At 48.5% G+C, this 18,544-nt stretch overlaps 1 protein-coding gene across 1 annotated transcript; it reads left to right on the top strand.

The window, feature by feature from the left end:
• Positions 1-1,577: 1,577 nt before the first annotated feature.
• On the top strand, positions 1,578-12,234 carry LOC129684936 (chymosin-like). The gene is made up of 9 exons (XM_055618207.1): positions 1,578-1,639; positions 3,674-3,824; positions 4,665-4,782; positions 5,146-5,264; positions 7,403-7,602; positions 9,148-9,261; positions 10,032-10,176; positions 10,708-10,806; positions 12,100-12,234. The coding sequence occupies exons 1-9, from the start codon at positions 1,578-1,580 to the stop codon at positions 12,232-12,234; spliced, it is 1,143 nt and encodes a 380-aa protein (XP_055474182.1).
• Positions 12,235-18,544: the final 6,310 nt, after the last annotated feature.

Here is an 18,544-nt window from a genome sequence, read left to right as displayed (position 1 = left end):
GCTCAGATGTAGGGCCATCAGCTGGTACTGGGCCCCCAGGCGCTGGCCCATCAGAGCAATAGCCTCAGAGAAGAAAACAAGGAAGAAAATTCACCATTTAGTATTGACTTCACCCCTTGCTTCTCTGGCTTTGGACATAGAAGGTGCCAAACGCCAGCTGCATGTCCTTGTGGCCACCTCCCAGGAGCATGAGAAGCAGCAGTGTCCTGGCCTTCTGGGGATGTATCTGTTGGTTTTGTGATGTTGGGATGTGAATGAAGGAGGACATTGCTATGGCAGGGGTCAGGCCTGACTCCTGTCTGTACTGTTCAAATACTCCAGGCCTCCTTCGCTTGATCTCTTAGGGACTTCCAACAGCCCCCATAAGCCAAACGAGTGACATTTCTGCTGACACCTCTTTCAGAAAGGCTGATGCATCCAGATCTACCACCCTGGCCTTTCAGCTGCTGTGTCCTGCCTTCTCCCCACTTTCCACCCTCTCCAGGCCTTTCTCTCCATGTGGATGTTTGTCCTGTTAATAGCAGGCAATGGTCACCATGTTCTCTTGTACGTCACGGTCCTTATCCTCTTGCCTTCCAACTTTCCTGCCTTATCCTAGCTTCATCTTGACTTCCCAGTCCATAGGCCTGGGATAGAATTGTCTCTACCAATATTATGTGTACAGGCTTTAGCCACTTTTCTGTCTTAAGTCTCTCTCAGGCCCGAAGGCATGAATACCTGGCTTCAGGGGCCTGGACTCCAATACGACACTCAACATATCTTCGTGGGTTTCTCATTCTATCCCTGAGTAGGCCTCCCACATGGAGTCTCAGCCTACCCTGCTCCTTAAACTGTCACTTCTCCATTTCCTGTATCTCTTCATGTAGGGTGTGCCTCTGCCTTCCCTCTCCGTCTCCCCTCCCCAGTTCTTCCAACTGTCCCAGTGAGCAGGTATTTGCCACTCCCTTTCTCAGCATCCTTTTCACATGAACCCAGTGTCTTTAGGCACTCTTCAGACATTGCTGTCTATGGGAACTTGGAGGATGGTTGCTTTGGGCTTTAACATTGAGTTTTTTTTCTACATTATACAAACATTCTTGGTCCCAGAATCCACTTTGAGATTAGACCAAGCCATTTCTGGGAAGTTGGCCTGGGAGACGAAAATCAGGAACGCCTTGGACATCCAGTGAAGTCTGGCCTAGGGAGGGAGTGGAGGGAGGGGAGGTCTGTGTCCTGGTGGGAACGTCCTGCTCATAGAGCAGAAGGCAGAAACATGAATCAGGTTCCTGGTAGCAGCCCCACCTGTGTTAGCTCAGAGGCCCCTTCTAGAGGGGAGTTTGGTGTGAGGGGCCTATGTTGACTTTTCCCAGCTTAAAGGGCTGCAATACCCTTCAACTTTGAAGCCTTTATGGTGATAGACTTTGTAGCTCTTATCAGTGTGGGTCTTAGGTAGTGTGGGTGCTATCTCACTATGTTTGTGAAGTAGCCTGAAGTTGGGGGGTGCCTCTGAAGCCTGGGCATCCAGCCAGAAGGAGCCCCACTCTATAAAATCTGCAAGGATGGACACTGGCTAGAGCAGCCATTGCCTGTGTTCCAAAATGAGGTGCTTCGTGCTGCTGCTTGCTGTCTTTGCCATCTCTCAGAGTCACATGACCACCAGGTGAATGCTGGGCCCTGGGGAGGGCAGCTCATGGGGCTTCTGTGGGCTGGTGGGCTGCTGCTCTTTCAGACCTCGGTTTCCTTGGGGAGACTCTAGAAGCACTGCTCTCACTCTTGTGTGATCCTGAGGAGAGGGAGCCCAACAAGAAGCCTGGGGAGAGGAAAGCATGATGTCTGGAAAAAAACAAAAACAAAAAAAACTACCCAGCATTTGGCTCCCAGCCCTATCACCCTTTGGTCAGTGCGTTATTTTCTTTATCTGCTATGAAATTAGAGTTATCCTAGTGTCCATCTTTTAGGGCTGTTATGAAACCGCATGGGTTAGTAAAATGCTTCAAATAGTGCTGAACATACCTCGGTAGCTATATATGCACTCATTAAAATAGATATCTTGGTGTAAGAGCTACTTTAAGGAGGTCTGTAGATTCTCCTCCAAAAATAACTAGGACATCACCTAAGCTGCCATGGGTTTAGGTGATTTGCATTCTACAGGTGAGACCGTTGTTCAGGGAAAGTCCCTGTGCTACGTAGCATCACATGGCTAGTAATGGAGGGGCCGGGGCTCAGCCTGGATGATTCTGCCTGCACCCTCACACCAGGTGCTCATACGTGTGTTCTGTTAAGGCTTGAACACGGAGAAGACTGAATATCTTCCTGGATTGGATCCTCGAAAAGAGGTTGAGTGTCTTTGTCCAGTGAGGGCTCTCTGGGGCAATGCATACCCTGACAATGAATTCTTCCCAAGTCCAAGCTATGCTGGCAGCTTTATAAAGCTCTAAAAGTGACAGAGCTGAGTTTAGGACCCTGGGATGAAATCCACACAGGGCGCCCTCCTGGCTCTGTGTGAGGCAGTGGCTTGCCTTCTGGTTGTAGCTGGCTTCTGTCTGGAAGAAATGGCTCCTGAAGCAGCTACATGGCACCTACACTTCTGTAATGTCAAGATGTCTTTCAACCAGCTGTTAGAGTGAACAACATGATTATTAGACATTTTAGGGACTGCAGGATGCAAAAAGTTCTACTTGAATCTACAGGGGGAGAAAATGGTCAAAAACAGATTTTAAAAAAGTGTTGCAAAAGAATGATTAACCGTATTGCATATAAAAAAAAAACCCTGAAAATAAAGGCACTTGGACCCCTCCAAAAGGAAGATTAGAGGGCTCTGGAAGCCTCTCTGTGGAAGTGAAGAGGACTTGGGGAGTCTCCTGGTGGAAGCTCAGGGGGCTGTGGCAGTTTTTGGGTTGCCAAGGAGCATGGCAGAGCCAGGTCTAGAACCCCTTCTTTTGCAGTTTCCTCTCTTGATTATTTTCTTCCAGTTGACTTGCTTTCAGTATCCCAAACCTCAACTGGGCAAAGAGGATCAATTTGGTGTCCTGCTCGTGCTAAGGAAGCCATTGAAGAATTTCCAGCCACTTTCGTGAAGACACTGTTCAGAGAGAAGAGAAAAGGGGTTGGCAAGGGGTGCCATCACTGCTGGACGCAGGTGCCACTGTGTGGGAGACACCATTATCTCTGCACAGAGAGGCCCTTCTGTGTCCTTTTCACTGTGTGTCCTCTGTGCTCTGGACAGTGTTTGGCACATAGCAAGGCCAGAGAGAGAATTTGGTGACTGAATAAGGGATGGGGTGCCTAGTATCTCTCAAACCACAAGTAACAAAACATATTACTTAATAAGTCAAAAACAGGGGTTGGGGATTTAGCTCAGTGGTAGAGCGCTTGCCTAGCAAGCGCAAGGCCCTGGGTTCAGTCCTCAGCTCTGGAAAAAAAAAAAAAAGTCAAAAACAAATGTAGAGCGTCTCTACCGCACTGAAGAAGAATAGTAACAAGAAGTCTTAGGGCATTGTATTGAATGAAGCTAGACAGTTACCTATAAGTCAACATAGAATCTATTTCACTTTGGGTTCTAATTGTTAAAATTGGAAGATCACTGGCGTTACCTGCAAAGTGTTGGCCAGAGGCTGGGCTGGGTGCAAAAAACAGCATGGGGATTGTTCATGGACCCAGTATCCTTTACTGTGACTTCCCTTCACCTCCGCAGGATCCCTCTGCACAAAGGGAAGTCTCTGAGGAACAACCTGAAGGAGCATGGACTGCTGGAGGACTTTCTGAGGAGATACCAGTATGAGTTCACTGCGAAGGACTCCAATTTTGGAGTTGTGGCCAGTGAGCCCCTGACCAACTACCTAGATGTGAGTCTCTGCAGGCCTTCTCAGGGCGAAATCTCATGTCCCCAGGCTCCAGCCTTGCCAGAGACTTCTCTCTTTCAAGAATTGTGGGGCTGTGGGGCATGGAGGCCACCTCCCTGCCATTAGTAGCTCTATCATGGGCCAACAAAGCCAGGAAAGGCATCCTTTGGTCTTCAGGGTTCCAAAAGCCCTGCTGGATAGATCTGAGTTGAGGTGACCTTTGTCACAGCCTGCTTTCTAGGATCAGGGGAAGCATGTCTTAGAGTTGGAGACAGCAGGTACCCAGTCTTTAGCTGCTGAGGCATGGATTCTATTTTTTTCCTCTTCCCATGCAGGCAAGAATACCATTGTGCCCTTTTCCTTTCTGGAGCCCCTCACCCCCATCACTCTTGGCAGTAAACCACCAGTGGTTTTGTGCCTATGCTTTTATTTCTATATGTAGCTCACAGTCCTACCCCAGACTTAGGGCATGTGGGGCAGAAGCTTGCATGGGCTTCTGGGACTCTGCCCTCAGCAGATGACCCTACTCTGAGGCTAGCTTCTTCAGGGTCAGCTGGGCTCTGTCTCTGGGCAGGACTTCAGTCCTGGCTCATGATGTGCTTCTGAGCTGATTCCAGTACTGTTGCAGGGTTTGGGGTGGAAGCGCAGAAGGAGCTGAAGCTAAGAGTCCTCTCCCGTGTTGTGTCGTGGGCACCACCTTCTCTTTTCTCCATCTTGGTACTCCCCTTCCCCGGTCTCTGAGTAGAAAACACAGGACAGACAGGCATCTGTGCCTGGCATCACCTCCTTCCCGGTGTTCCCCACCCCTGACCACAACTCTCACCCAGAGCTGTCTGTCCTTAGAGTGAATACTTCGGAACGATCTACGTTGGGACGCCACCCCAGGAGTTCACGGTGGTGTTTGACACAGGCTCCTCAGAACTCTGGGTGCCCTCTGTCTACTGCAGCAGCAGAGTCTGCCGTGAGTGACTGTCTACCCTGCCCACCCTTCTTGTCTCATCCTTTCCTCCAGATGAGGAAATGAAGGTCCAGAGAAGAGAAGGTTCTTGACTAAACTGACTCAGATAACAGAAAATTGGGTTTGGAAATCACACACCTGGGATTTCTTCTGTTTCATGTTTGGAATTGCAGACAGGGCCTCTGGGGTGGGGGCGGGGGCTTTCTTGACTAAACTACAGGATCATGCTACAGAGAGATCAGACTGTTTATTTTCCACAGAGAGAATGGCCTCTCTGAAGAGGGCCTAGTGAGGTTTTCCACCCTGCCTGGGAGTGTTGAGGGCAAGAAGACACCAAGGATCCACTAACGCTGGTCTTTGTTGCAGAAACCCACCACCGCTTTGACCCATCCAAGTCCTTCACCTTCCAGAACCTGAGTCAGCCCTTGTTTGTCCAGTACGGCACCGGCAGAGTGGAGGGCTTCCTGGGCTACGACACTGTCACAGTAAGTGAGGTGGCGACGGCCTGGACTCTCCCCTAAGATACCCCAGTTCCAGTGAGTTGTGTATTTGGTGGGAATGAGTCTTTCAGAGGATGCCCACTGAAAGACTCAGTAGGTGAGGATTCTGAGAGGGGGTTCCCATTGATAACCATCTCTGTGGTGTTTCCTTCCTTCCTCCATTGCTTGCTGTGTCTGTCTCAGAGCCCAGCTTGAGTGCTTCCCCAAGCTCCTGCTGTTCATTTCCCCATCTTGGCCAGACTTCTGGCTTGTGTCACTCACAGCTTACTCTGCTCTACGCACCCTCTGTGTGTGGTCAGGTCACTGCCAGCAACCTTCCCCTTGGCATGCTCGCTTCTCTGCAGAGTGTTACTCTATTAATGAGGTTTCTCCTCCAGCCTAGAAAATCACACACTGCCTATGGCCTAACCCTGATTTATTTTTCTTCTGAGGGCTCATTGTCACCCTATATGTTCTATATTGGCTTTAAAAATGTCACTGTTGTTCTCTGCTGCTGGATAAAAGTTTCCCCAAGGCAGAGACTTTCTTTTATCCATTGCTATATCCTCAAAGCCTTCCACATGGCACATCAGAGATCCCCAATAATAGGTTTTTTTTGGTCTGAAAGAAAGAGAACTGAGTTATTCCTTAGTACTTAGCCATTGTTCATTTACTCACACCATGAATGCTCACTCTAAGAAAGTTCCAGTGGGGGACAAGAAGAGAGTGGACCTGCTTGCCTCGTGCTTTCTAGCAAAAGGCACTCAGGTGGGCCTGTGAGAGCATGGCCCACACACAAAAGACAAGTCAGATGGCTCTGAACAACGCTGAGTAGGGGTATGAAGAAAGTAGTACTGGAATGTAAGGAAGAGAATGACTAGGAACCAGAGGATGGAGATTTGGAGGACATGGTGGCCTGTGGCAAGCTGGAACCCAGCAATATATTTCCGGAAGCCAGGATCTGGGGTCAGCACTGCAGAGGAATGAGTGTAAAAAGCTTGGGATGGGGAGGAACTGGAGACCAGCATGGGTGGGCTAGGGGCAAAAGGTGAGCTAATGGGTTAGGGGTATGAGGCAAAATATGAGAGGCAGGACTAGAAGGGATGATTCCCTTTTGCCTCTACTGAGATGCATGAAGCCATTGTAGCTGGTTGTGGCAGGCTTGACTTCAGATTTTAAAGCTCACACTGGCTGTGGTGTGTGGAGGTTGATTAAATTTATAGGACAAAGCAGAGGCATGAGACTCGCTTTTGCCATCTGTGTGGCCCAGAGCAGACTGGTGGACACATCTACCCTGTGGGGAAATGGGCAGATGAAGAGCAGCCTTCTTTGGTATAGTACCAATAACGGTTCCATAAACAGACATCTAGTGTACGCTCAGTGGGTGCTTGGTTACTTAGCTTAGGCACTTGAGATTCAGGCATTACTATCCTCTCTATCAGATAAGGGACTGAGGCCTGGAGAGGAACTTGTTTAAGCTCAGGTGACAGAATGGGGACCCACAGAGCACCTGCTTTGTGCATGGCAATTCCTTCCATGGGAGGACCAAAGGGAGAGGACCACGGAGGGGAAGGTGCAGCTGTTTCTGCAGGCAGCATGGAAACAATTATTATCCCATTTCCTTTGGGCTTGTCCTCCACATGAGACCCGTGCACCCATGAGACCACATGAGACCACATGAGACTACATGCACCCAACACTGTTTCTTCTTCCCGTTCCCATTCTCATCAGAGCAGCTCTTCAAAACCAAGCAGAAAATGTGGAGGGACCAGCCCACTCCAATCTCTCTCTCTCTCTCTCTCTCTCTGGTTTTTCATGACAGGGTTTCTCTGTGTGGTCTTGGCTGTCCTAGACTCCCTTTTTAGACCAGGCCATCCTTGAACTCACAGAGATCTGCTTGACTCTGTCTCCCTGAGTGCTGGGATTACAAGCATGTGCCACCTGCCTGGCCCACTCCAATCTCTTAAGCTAAACAATAATTCTGCATTATCTATAAAAGGGAAGACAGGTCAGTGAGGGCTGGAATGCTGACACTGTGATCCGAGACTGTCTGCCCCTGTCCCTGGGCTTTTCTGTCTGTGGCTGCAGAAGCTCCCTGGTGGAAATCATTATGACAATTTTTTTTTTTAATTTCATCTTTGCAGGTCTCCAATATTGTAGTTTCCCACCAGACCGTGGGCCTGAGTACCCAGGAGCCAGGTGACATCTTCACCTACTCTCCATTCGATGGCATCCTGGGTCTGGCCTACCCTTCTCTTTCCTCCAAGTACTCAGTACCCATATTTGACAACATGATGAATAGGCACCTGGTTGCCCAAGACCTGTTCTCTGTTTACATGAGCAGGTAGGAGATGCACCCACCAATGGTCTGACTTTGATATCTGGTAAGGACGGCTGGCTCAGGTGAATGTCTGCCTCTTGGAGACATTACCTGTCAAGATAGCCACTAACATCTAAACCATTTCCATCCTGTTCTTAGGCACCTCCGACCTTCTGGCCCAAGACCCTACTGGTCATTTATGCAGCTAGACTTTACTGGGCCAAAGATGAGAAGACTTCCATTCTGCCCCTGCCTCCCCCAAAAGCAAAGCCTTGTGGGGATGTGTTAGAGGGCTTGCTGAGCATATGGTAGGCCCCAGGTTCAATCCCTGGTGCTGCAAATAATAACAATAAAAGCAAAGCTTGTCCCATCTCTAGATGAGGGCCTTTAACATGTTTTTGAAAGAGATAGGATCTCAGGAATTGTTAATCAATGTCTTTGAGATCCTCAATCTGGTAGAGTCCAGGCTTCTCCTTCTACTAGGAAGAGAAAGAGAGGGGATGCTTATTCAGGAATTAGTGTCTGAGCCAGGCCTGGAGCCCAGGGAACCTGCTGTAGTGTACTGCTTTACCTTCCTGCTCCTTGTGATGACTGATCCTCTCTCAGTCCAGCGTTTGGGAGGTATGGGGAGAGGAGGCTGGACAGCTGAGGAGAGGGAACCCCAGACAAAGAGTAAGGTGCTACATTTCATTCATGCATGCATCTAGTTATTCATTCATTGATTTACTCCATGCATATTTACCAGGCCTTCTACACTGCAGAGGTTAGGCTAGGACGCAGGCATACACAAAAGCAAAGAAGACAAGCTGGAAGATATGTTTTAGCAAAGAGAACAGACAGCACATTATTCACATTGTAATCAAGCCATGGTGAGAAGGGTGCCACGGCAAAGAGTGGGGCCATGGGTACCTTTAAACATGGGACATCCACTCTGACATGTGTACGTGTGCCTGTGTGTACATTGTGTGGACATGCATGCATGCATTCAGCTTCACTGAATATGAGTGGGAATTATCTAGGTGAGGGCCCAGAGAGCCAGCATGTTTTAGGCAGCAGGTAGTACGTTCTAGAACCTGGAGGTAGGAAGGGCTCAAGTTCTAGGAGGTGGAGCAGTGTGAGTAGATGAGCTAGCGTGTGAGTGTGCCCAACTGAGCATGCAACCATATCCCAGAGGGCGCAGAAGAGATCCGGCACCAGGAGGCAGTTTTAATCCAAAGTGTGGGGCCTTGTTGAAGACTCCTTTTCTTCCTGTCTTGAGGAAGTGCTCGAGGGAGTGCTGGGAAAACCTGAGGGTAGCAGATCAGAACCTGGTGGTCCCCTGGCCTGGCCTGTGTGGGGAGTCACTGTCTCCCCTCCCACGGCCCGTGCTGAACCAGGGCAGCAGGAAACCGCAGCTAAGTCAGAATGAAGCCTGGCAGGGGGAGAGGCTGCCGAGGCTGTGGGGCTGTGCTGGGAGGGAGGCAGGGGATGACCTTTGGGTCTCCATCCATCTGCCTTGGGACGGGGTTGGGTGCTTCTCACCAGCAGGGTGGGTATCTGCTGCCACAGTGAGGCCTTTCTTGGTTTCAGGGATGACCAGGGGAGCATGCTCACGCTCGGGGCCATTGATCAATCCTACTTCGTAGGCTCACTGTACTGGGTGCCCGTGACCGTGCAAGGATACTGGCAGTTCACAGTGGACAGGTAGGTGACAGGAATCTTGCATGGACCACTGCTGGAGGCTCACTCTTGCTGTATGGATGTAGGGGCTCAGGTGTCAGACCACAGGGCTTAGGAGAACCGCACCCAGAACTGAGGTTGCTGGTTGGTTCTGCTAGCTCGCTGTGAGACCAGCATCCTCTGCGAATGGTTATGCTGCACACCCACCCTGCACTGACTGCCTCCTGCCTAGAGGCACCGGGCTGAGTGGTTCGATGGCTGCCTCATTAGTTCCCACTAATCCTGGAGGAGGTGGGTGCCAGTATGGTCCTCAGTGTGTCGGTTATAGACTTTTGATTGGAGCCTCCTGTCCAGTCCTTGAGGAAGTTAATTCAGGGATGTACCCTTTTTTTTTTTTTTTTTAATGAGAAGCCCAAGTATACAAATGTTGGGAGACTTACTTGGGACACGTATCGAATAAATGGCAGAGAAAACTTGAAAGTGGATCTTTAGGCAACTGGTTAGTCCTCAGTGCCCCCATGGACAGGCATCCAAATGGATTGATTGTTTTGTTGTTATTTGGACCCTTGCTATTGGAGCTGTTCTCAATTTAGTCATTAATTGAAGGGAAATAGTTTAGTCTTTTCTCTGTTCTTGGGAAGTCCTGGGGGTCCCAAGAAGAGGCTCAAAAGAAGGGTCTGGACCTCTCTCCTTCCCTGAGGATCCTGACAGGGGTTGGGAAAACCCAGGGAAATGGGAGTGATACAGGTTGGTACCCTGAAGCCCTCTGTTTAATATTCTGTTTAATATTCCAGGATCACAATCAATGGTGAAGTGGTGGCTTGTCAAGGTGGCTGCCCTGCCATTCTGGACACAGGCACTGCCCTGCTGGCAGGGCCTGCTAGAGACATCCTCAATATCCAGCAGGCCATTGGAGCTGTGCAGGGCCAGTATGACCAGGTAAGGTCAGGCCCTCCCCTTACTTCCAGAAATTCCCTGAATCAAGAGCGCTTTCTGCACAGAAGAAATGTCAAAAGAGAATGTTGGGTGAGCCCATCTTTTAAAAGTGGCCAGTGTGTCCCTTCTGGCTTTGGTCAGTCCTTGCTGTGGGAACTTCATACTTTGCACAGTGGCTATCATCAGGTTCCTCAACCTCTGAGAGGCTCACTAAACTTTGCTTCACCTTCTCATTCTATTCTGCCCACCGCAGCCACTAGCCTAACCTCTCTCCCTTTTTCCTGAGATACTTACCGTGCTCTGACTAGTCCTGTAAGGAAGACAGGGAGGCAAGCCTCTTTTTGTTCCATGCCGGCGTCTGTCCCTGTATTGCTGAAAGCTGATACCTCCAGTGGGACTGTGTTTTAAGACCCAGCCTCATGTGGAGAGCTTCCTTCCCTGTTTCTCTTTGATAAGAGTCACACACTATGGAGGAAGAAGTTCTACACCATCACCATATCTCTTCATAAATGACATCTCTTTCCCTTCTCATAGTTTGATATTGACTGCTGGAGACTGGGCATCATGCCCACAATTGTCTTTGAGATCCATGGCAGGGAGTTCCCATTGCCACCCTCGGCCTATACCAACCAGGTATGAACTTCCAGAGAGCAATGCTCTGGGTCCACCAATCACCCCTTCCCCTGCGGCTTTGGCAAGTCATTAAATTTGATGAAGATGAATGGCATGGGCCAGACAGGCTACAAAGCCTTTTGAATGGGTCATGATATTTATCACTGAGCCTATTTCTGTGGCCACTATAACTTATTGATGTACAAAATGGGATATAGGAAGGATAGCACTCCAAGGGTTTGGAGAAGGGATATAGATTGGACCCAAAACTACCCATAGGGAGTTGTCTACTGTTCAAGCTTCCAAGCCCTGGTGGCTTAGAATTCTGTCTAGGGTTTCCTCAGCTCATTTTGGCTGTTGTGGGACTGCTGGTCTCAACGTGGTCTGATCTTAAGTAACCCAAACTAATGATGATTAGGGTACTGGATGTTGAGAGTGTGACAGTAATTGGTTGGAAATGTGTCCCCAGTACATGGGGACAAGACTCAGAGCCACGGAGCCTCACCAAATCACCTCAGATTAAGTCAATCTAATTTTCTTTTGATTGATTGATTTTTTTTAAAATTTGTGTTTAATCTCAGCACTTGAGAGGCAGAGGCAAAAGGATTTCTGTGAGTTTGAGGCCAGCCTGGTCTACATAGTGAGCTCCAGGACATCCAGGACTCCATAGAGAGACAGTGTCTCAAAACACAAAACAAATTTTTAATTTTTCTTTTCTTTTATGTGTCTGAGTATTTTGCCAGCATGTGTGCATATGTGGTATGTTTGAGCCTCGTGCTCATGGAGGTCAAAGTAGGACGTCAGATCCCTTGGAACTGAAGTGACTAGTGGTTGTGAGCCGCCATGTAGGTGCTGGACACTGAAACCAGTCCTCTGAAAAAAGAAACAACTTCCTTTTAACTTCTGAGCCCTCTCTCCATTTCATTATTTTTAAATTTAATTATGGTGTGTGTGTGTGTGTGTGTGTGTGTGTGTGTGTGTGTGTGTGTGTGTAGGGAGCAGAGTAAATGCAGTTGCCTGTAGAGGCCAGAAGAAGGCAGAAGAGCCCCTGGAGCTGAACTAATAGGCAGTTTTGAGCCACCCAATGTAGGTGCTGAGAACTCAGGTCCTCTGCAAGAAGCAAGTTCTGGTAATTGCTGAGCCATCTCTTCAGTCCCTACTTTCTTCATCTGTTGAGCGTGATGAATCTTAGTCTCTCTGCTTCTCTAGGAAGGTGATTTCAAGGGTGAAATGATCCAATAAAGAGTGAGTAAGTGATGAGGTAGAAAAGTCTTGCCACTGAATCCAACTTCATCTCAGTCTTGTCTTTTCTAGGTCGTGGGCTCCTGTTCCAGCGGCTTCAAGCCTAGCTCCCAGGGGATGTGGATCTTGGGGGATGTTTTCATTCGGGAATTCTACAGTGTTTTTGACAGGGCCAACAATCGTATTGGGCTGGCCAAGGCTATTTGATTTTGTAACTACACCAGACCATGTCCCCCCCCCCCACTCTATCAAGGGGAACATTCCAAATAAACACTGCATTTCATCAAAGACTCTTCTCTCTCTCTCTCTTTTTTTTTTTTTCAATAGCATTGGAGCTCAGCAATATGGGGTTGGGCTGTGCATTCCAAGTGGGCAGAGCTGTGGCCACATGAGTTGGAGGGGGCGTTGAGGACATGGTTGGTAGGTAAAAACTTTCATGAAGGGGATGGCTATTTTGAGCTGAGAAAGAGGAGACTATGCATGTGTTACCCACCTGTCTTCCCACTCTAGGGATTTTTAAAAAGGGGTATCTGAGGGCTGAGTAGAGGACACTCAGCCCATGGAGAGGATGTCTCCAGGTTGACAAAGAGTAAGAGGGCTTCATTGTTGATGCAGACATGGATGGGAGATGCAAAATGTCTTGGAAGTGTCCAGGGTCATAAGTTGCTGTTTATCTTGGGTGGTTGGACAGTGTCCTTTCTTAGGACCACAGCTGACGGTCAGTGCTCAGGGCATATTCATGTTGGTCTACTCTCAGGCTTGTTGTTGAGGCGAGAAACCAGCAGTCAAGTTCCCAACGAGGACTGGGATGTTAAGGGGAATGCCTCCACCCTCAGCTTTGCACATTCTCCCCTGAAAAGGCCACTCCTGAAAACCAAATATCACAGAGAAGAACAAGGGATTAAAGATAGAGTTGCTGGTTGTTTTTTTTTTTTTTTTTTTTTCCCTTTTTTATCCTCAGTCACCTTGGGGAACAGGCAGACAAGCTTCAGAAGAGATGTCCAGAGCCTGGAGTCAGTGTGGACTCCTTAGAAGCATTCTTCTGGGGCCTGCACACATGTGCTTCTTTCTAGCCCCTTTTCTCTTTTCCCACGCATATGTGTGCATGTATGTATGTAGGAGCGCATATGGAAGTCAGAGCACAACCTCCAGCATCATCCACAGGAACATTGTCCACTTCTTTTGAGACGAGATTTCTCATTGGCCTGACTAGGCTAGCCTGGCTGACCAAGGAGCCCCAGGGATTCTCCTGTCTTTGCCTCCAGTGCTGAGGTTACAAGTGTGCACCATTATGCTTAGCATCTTTACATGGGTTCTGGGGTCTAGATTCAAGTCCTGATGTTTGCAAAGCAAGTGCTTTATTGACTAAGCCATCTCCTCAGTCCTGGTACTGCCTTCATTTCACTGGCTTTTCTCTAGGACAATGTGAGTGTTCAGACTCCTGTTATCTCAACTAGAGTCAGCCTTTTATGTTCATAGTGATGTCATATAGCGATAGTGAAGGATTAGACTTGGTCTTACTTGTGGACTCAACTCCTCCCTCCCTCCTGGAAGACCATGATGGGAGGAGCCACCCCACCTTGTCTTGACCACTGGACTGTCTTGCAATGGGGGAGATGCTCTAAGATAGGCAGTGTCTCAGGGCTGGAGGCTTCTGGCTTGGCAGTGATACTTCAGAGGAGATTAAACAGGGAGTGGGGATGTTCTTGACTGCCCCAATGGGAATGATGGTAGGATATTATTACTGACCGGCCTATCTGGAGGCATCTCTCGGGATCTTTCTCAGAAGTGACCAAATATGAAAAGGTGAGGAACCATGGCAGTGGAGACTCAACTCATTCTCCCTTGATACCCAAGAGGGTCTGTAGAGGGGCAGGCCTGGCCTCTAACAGGAAAGGTATATAACCAGCCTATGGGGATGAGGTGGAGGAATGACGCCAGCTACATCACTGGGGAGCTGAGGGTCTGAGGTGGCATGCGCCAGAGGCCATAAGAGACTATAAAAGGTTTCAGGACAGGGGGTGGTGCCTGCAGTGGCTAGGCCCTGGTCTCTGGGCCTCAGGAGGCCAGGAAAACAAGATCATTTCTAAGAAGAAGGAAGATCTGGCTTCTGTAATCCTCAGTTTTCATAGTCCAATACCATCTATTTGTGAAGAGTAAGACAGAATTGGGTCACTTTCATTATTTTCAGTCTTTATATAGAATTTTTTTTTTTTTTAAAGCAAAAGCGTTATTGGATAAGCTTACCAAAATCCTGTTATGTGTTTTAAAGGTTTACATTTAACAATTGCATTTTAAACACGCAAGCCTCATTTGGGGACCATGAAGAAAGTCTAAATGTGGTTGACTGTCATAAATGCAAGGCTTAGATCAAACAGCCTCACCCACAGTGCTGGCCCTGGCGGCGTTTCCTGCCATGAGCTGTTGGAGAGCACAGAGTAAGCCTGGCGTAGCCTCGCCATCCTGGAGTTCTCCAGTTATGGCCTGCACAGCAAGCTGTGGCCTTGCTTCTGCCGCTGACTCAGGCCAGGGCTCTACCTTGTAATGCTCTCCACACTAGCACCCTTGTGGATCGGTTTCAATCATCTGCCAGATCTCACATCAAACTGTCTATCCTCAGCCTGTTCCTGACAGGCTGGTGCTTAGTCTTGATCATGCTGTGAGGACAGTGGGTGAGGGGAGGCCTAGCTGCCTTTAGAGAATTACTATTTACAAAGGGGTCTCCTGGGTGCTGGGCTTGGGTCCAACTTTTCAGGGGCTCTGCCAGGGATGAATGAAGGAACCACCAGCACATCTATCTGTGGTGTGTCTGGGGCCTGCTGGGGAAGATGCTCTACAGGACTGGACTGGCACACAAACACTTCCCATCATCTGTGTCTGGGGGTGAACCAGGTGGAGGGGCGAGCAGCAGAGGCCCCTGGCTGGCTATTGTGATAGCCTCACCCAGCACCCAGCAGCAGGGCTTTGGGCCAACGTCTGTGCTTCTCCTTTTCTTTCACCTTCAGATCAACTTAAATTATTATCTTCTCTAGAAGGATACCCCACTCCTCTACTCCCCAATCTGTTACTCAGCAGTGCTGCTTAAACCAGCACTTGTGGGTCACTTACACACCTGGAGAGGCTTCCGGGCAGTGGGGAGTCTGTCTGTCCTCTGAATCCTCAGCTATATGGTGGGGCAGAGTTCCTGGCTCAGCCTGTCCCCGTGGGCAGCTGTGCCTTTGTGATATGAATGAGCACACCTCTGACAGGATGGCATAAATACTGAGTGTGAGAAACATGAGTGTGCTCACAGATACACAGACACACACGCGCACACACACATACACACACACACACACTCACACACGCACGCACATACACACAAACACACATACAGACATACGCAAACACATATACATACAAACACACAGATACGCATAGACACAGACACACAGATACACACAGGCACATACACAGACACGTACACATACAGACAGACAGTAACACACACACACACACACACACATCCTGAGTTGATAAGCAAAAACCTGAGGCCTATACTCAATTCCAGCCCCTCTACCTTCCCATCACTCACCTCACCAGTTCTCATGCTGATAAGAGGAGGGGGGAGCTGCTTGAAAAGGAAGTCTTTGAAATGGAAATGTTATGACAGAATGATGGATCGTTTCCCTGGAGCTCTATGGTTTGTTTCTTCCTAGTGGCAGAAGGGAGAATAGAACAAACAGGAATGGCAGAGGCTGCCCCATGGCAGAATTCAGAATGGTACAACGCAAAAAGTAAGGACTCAGGAAAGGTGAGGGCAGCTGAGGGACGAAGCCAGGCTGCTGTCAGGTGGCTCTGGTCATCCCAGAGGGCCACAGCATGCAGCAATTGTGGTGAGGGCAGTACTGATGCCAAGAGGCCATCTGGGCTGTCCATCTGCCTGTGCCATTATACAGCTTGCCTCTGCCTTTTCTGCTGTCCCCTAGACATGCTGTGTTCTTTGCTTTCTCTACATCAGATGCTCCTCATCCTTCACGCCAGCTTAAGTGTCACCTCCTCTGTGAAGGTGCCTATTATACCTAAACCCTCTTTTCCTAAGCCTCAAGAATAATCGCTGGCTGAGTCCTACCCTTAAATTGTTGCTTGTAGTTTTAGAATGCAACACACTGCTCTAGGAGCTGTGTTCATCAGCGAGCACACAGAAAGACCCTCCCACGGGCTGGAGAGATGGCTCTGCTCTTCCAGAGGCCCTGAGTTCAATTCCCAGCAGCCACATGGAGGCTCACAGCCATCTATACTGGGATCTGATGCCCTCTTCTGGTGTGCAGGTGTACATGCAGGTAGAGCACTCATATACATAAAATAAATAAATCTTAAAAAAAAAAGAAAGAACCTCTCATATTGTGAAGTTTGTGTTGTGTAGATGTGTCCGTGAGGGTCTAGGAGCAAAGCTCCCTGTCTAGCACTTGCCTGGAATGCACAAGGACCTGGGTTCAATTCTCAGTGCTAAAAATGAGACAAAACAAAACACCCCCAAAAAAGCAAACAGAAAGTGCATGTGATTATCAGTGCTGTGGGGTTGAGTGGAGGCTTTGAATAAGACTGAGAACATTGAGCTTTAAAGTGAGGCCGGAAGGGTAGATCCAATGAGAACGCAACTGTTGGACAAAATTGTGAAAGGAGAGCAAGGCACTAAAAGGGAGAGAGAAGTTACCAGTGAGTTGATAGCACTCAAACCAGGGACAAAAGGCTAAGCGAGGCGTCCATTAACATAGCAAAGCACCCCCCCCCATTGTTCCAGCATCCCTCAGTCCCTACTTGTTACAGGGTGTGGCTGGTATAGCCTGCCCCCAACGGCTGGGCTGCCCTTCACCCAGCTGCCCTTCTCCATATAAGCCAACCATTTACCCTCCTCATCTCTTGGTTTGGCTCTCCCTTCTCCTCACACGGCTCAGGGTCGTGTCCACTCAGGACTCTCAGATATCCCTGCCTTTGGCTATGCTGTCCCCTAGACATGTTGTGTTCTTTGCGTGCTGAGCTGAGATATGCATGTAAGAATGTGTGTCCTGTGTGTGTCTAAGGGAGTCAGGGAAAGCACTGGCCTCCCTTTTATCTACAGTAAACTTTCTCCTTCACCACACCTAGGAACCTAGGAATAGTCATCTCCTTTCCTTTTTTTTTTTTTCATTCATGGGTAACCATGAACACGCTATTTTTTTTTTGTTTGTTTATGTTTAGCTTTCTAATGAAAGGTGAGTCATTTTTAACTCTTTATAGCAGTTAATGTTGTCAATGTTGTTAATTGTTCGGTGGATGAATGCTGAGTAAAAAAATACACAGTCCTTAACTTTCCAGCCCAGGAGTAAGCGCTAGTCCTGGAGTGCCCTCTAGTGACCATACCTCAAATGCCAGCCTAGAGCATCTACCTGCCCACCTCAGGTAACTTCCGGAACAGTAGCCAAAAAGACAATAGACATTTTGGTACTGTTGCTCTCCTTGTGGAGCTCCTGTCCTCTCCAGGTCTTACTATCTCCCCCTTCTTTCTGCACTCTGCCCAAATTTTGGTTATGAGTCTCAGCATCTGCTTTGATACACTGCTGGGTAGGGTCTTTCAGAGGCCCTCTGTGGTAGGCTCCTGTCCTGTTTCCTTTTGATCCTTCTTCCAGTGTCCATCCTGTTTGTCTTTCTGAGTGAGGATTGATCATATTACCCAGGGTCCTCCTTCTTGCTTAGCTTCTTTAGGTGTACAGATTTTTGTAGGTTTATCTTATATGTCTAGTATCCACTTATAACTGAGTATATACCATGTGTATCTTTCTGCTTCTGAGATACCTCACTCAGGATGATCTTTTCTATATACCACCAACAGTACAAACATATCTGGGCACAGGGATCTTTTCTGAGACTGATACTCCAACCAAGGACCATTTATGGAAATAACCTAGAACCCCTGCTCTGATGTAGCCCATGGCAGCTCAGTATCCAAGTGAGTTCCCTAGTAATGGGAACAGGGACTGTCTGTGACATGAACTCAGTGACTGGCTCTTTGATCACCTCTACCTGAGGTGGGAGCAGCCTTGCCAGGCCACAGAGGAGGACAATGCAGCCAGTACTGATGAGACCTGATAAGGTAGGGTCAGATGGAAGAGGAGGAGAACCTCCACTATTAATGGACTTGGAGAGGGGCAGCAAGGAGATGAGGGAGGGAGGGTGGGATTGGCAGGGAATGAAAGGGGGCTTCATCTGGGATACAAAGTGAATAAACTGTAATTAATATAAAAAAGAAAAGAAAAAGTAAAAGAAAAGACAATAGACTTGATTGCTTCCCTCCTACCAGCGGTTTCTTCAGGAGAAGCATAGGGAAGGAGGTCCTTGTCCTCCACCCCTAACTCGGGTATCTCTGGCTAGCCTTTCTTTCTGCTTTTGTTTTCCAGAATTCTGCCTTTCTGGTCTTTCTGGATTGCTGTAATTCTGGGACTGAGTGCAGAGCTGAGCGTATCCAGCTGAGAATATGTCTATCGCGTGCGTCTTAAGG

The sequence above is a fragment of the Psammomys obesus genome, unplaced genomic scaffold (assembly GCF_907164565.1).
Source record: "Psammomys obesus unplaced genomic scaffold, mPsaObe1.curated_primary_1811, whole genome shotgun sequence".
NCBI lineage: Eukaryota > Metazoa > Chordata > Mammalia > Rodentia > Muridae > Psammomys > Psammomys obesus.
Note: the sequence above shows the minus strand (reverse complement) of the source record. Positions and strands in the feature narration are given on the sequence as shown.

Coding starts and splice junctions, on each gene's coding strand:
- LOC129684936 (XM_055618207.1), top strand. CDS start 1,578: ATGAGGTGCTTCGTGCTGCTGCTTGCTGTCTTTGCCATCTCTCAGAGT. Junction 4,783..5,145: donor CTGCAGCAGCAGAGTCTGCC/GTGAGTGACTGT, acceptor TCTTTGTTGCAG/AAACCCACCACCGCTTTGAC. Junction 9,262..10,031: donor TGGCAGTTCACAGTGGACAG/GTAGGTGACAGG, acceptor TTAATATTCCAG/GATCACAATCAATGGTGAAG.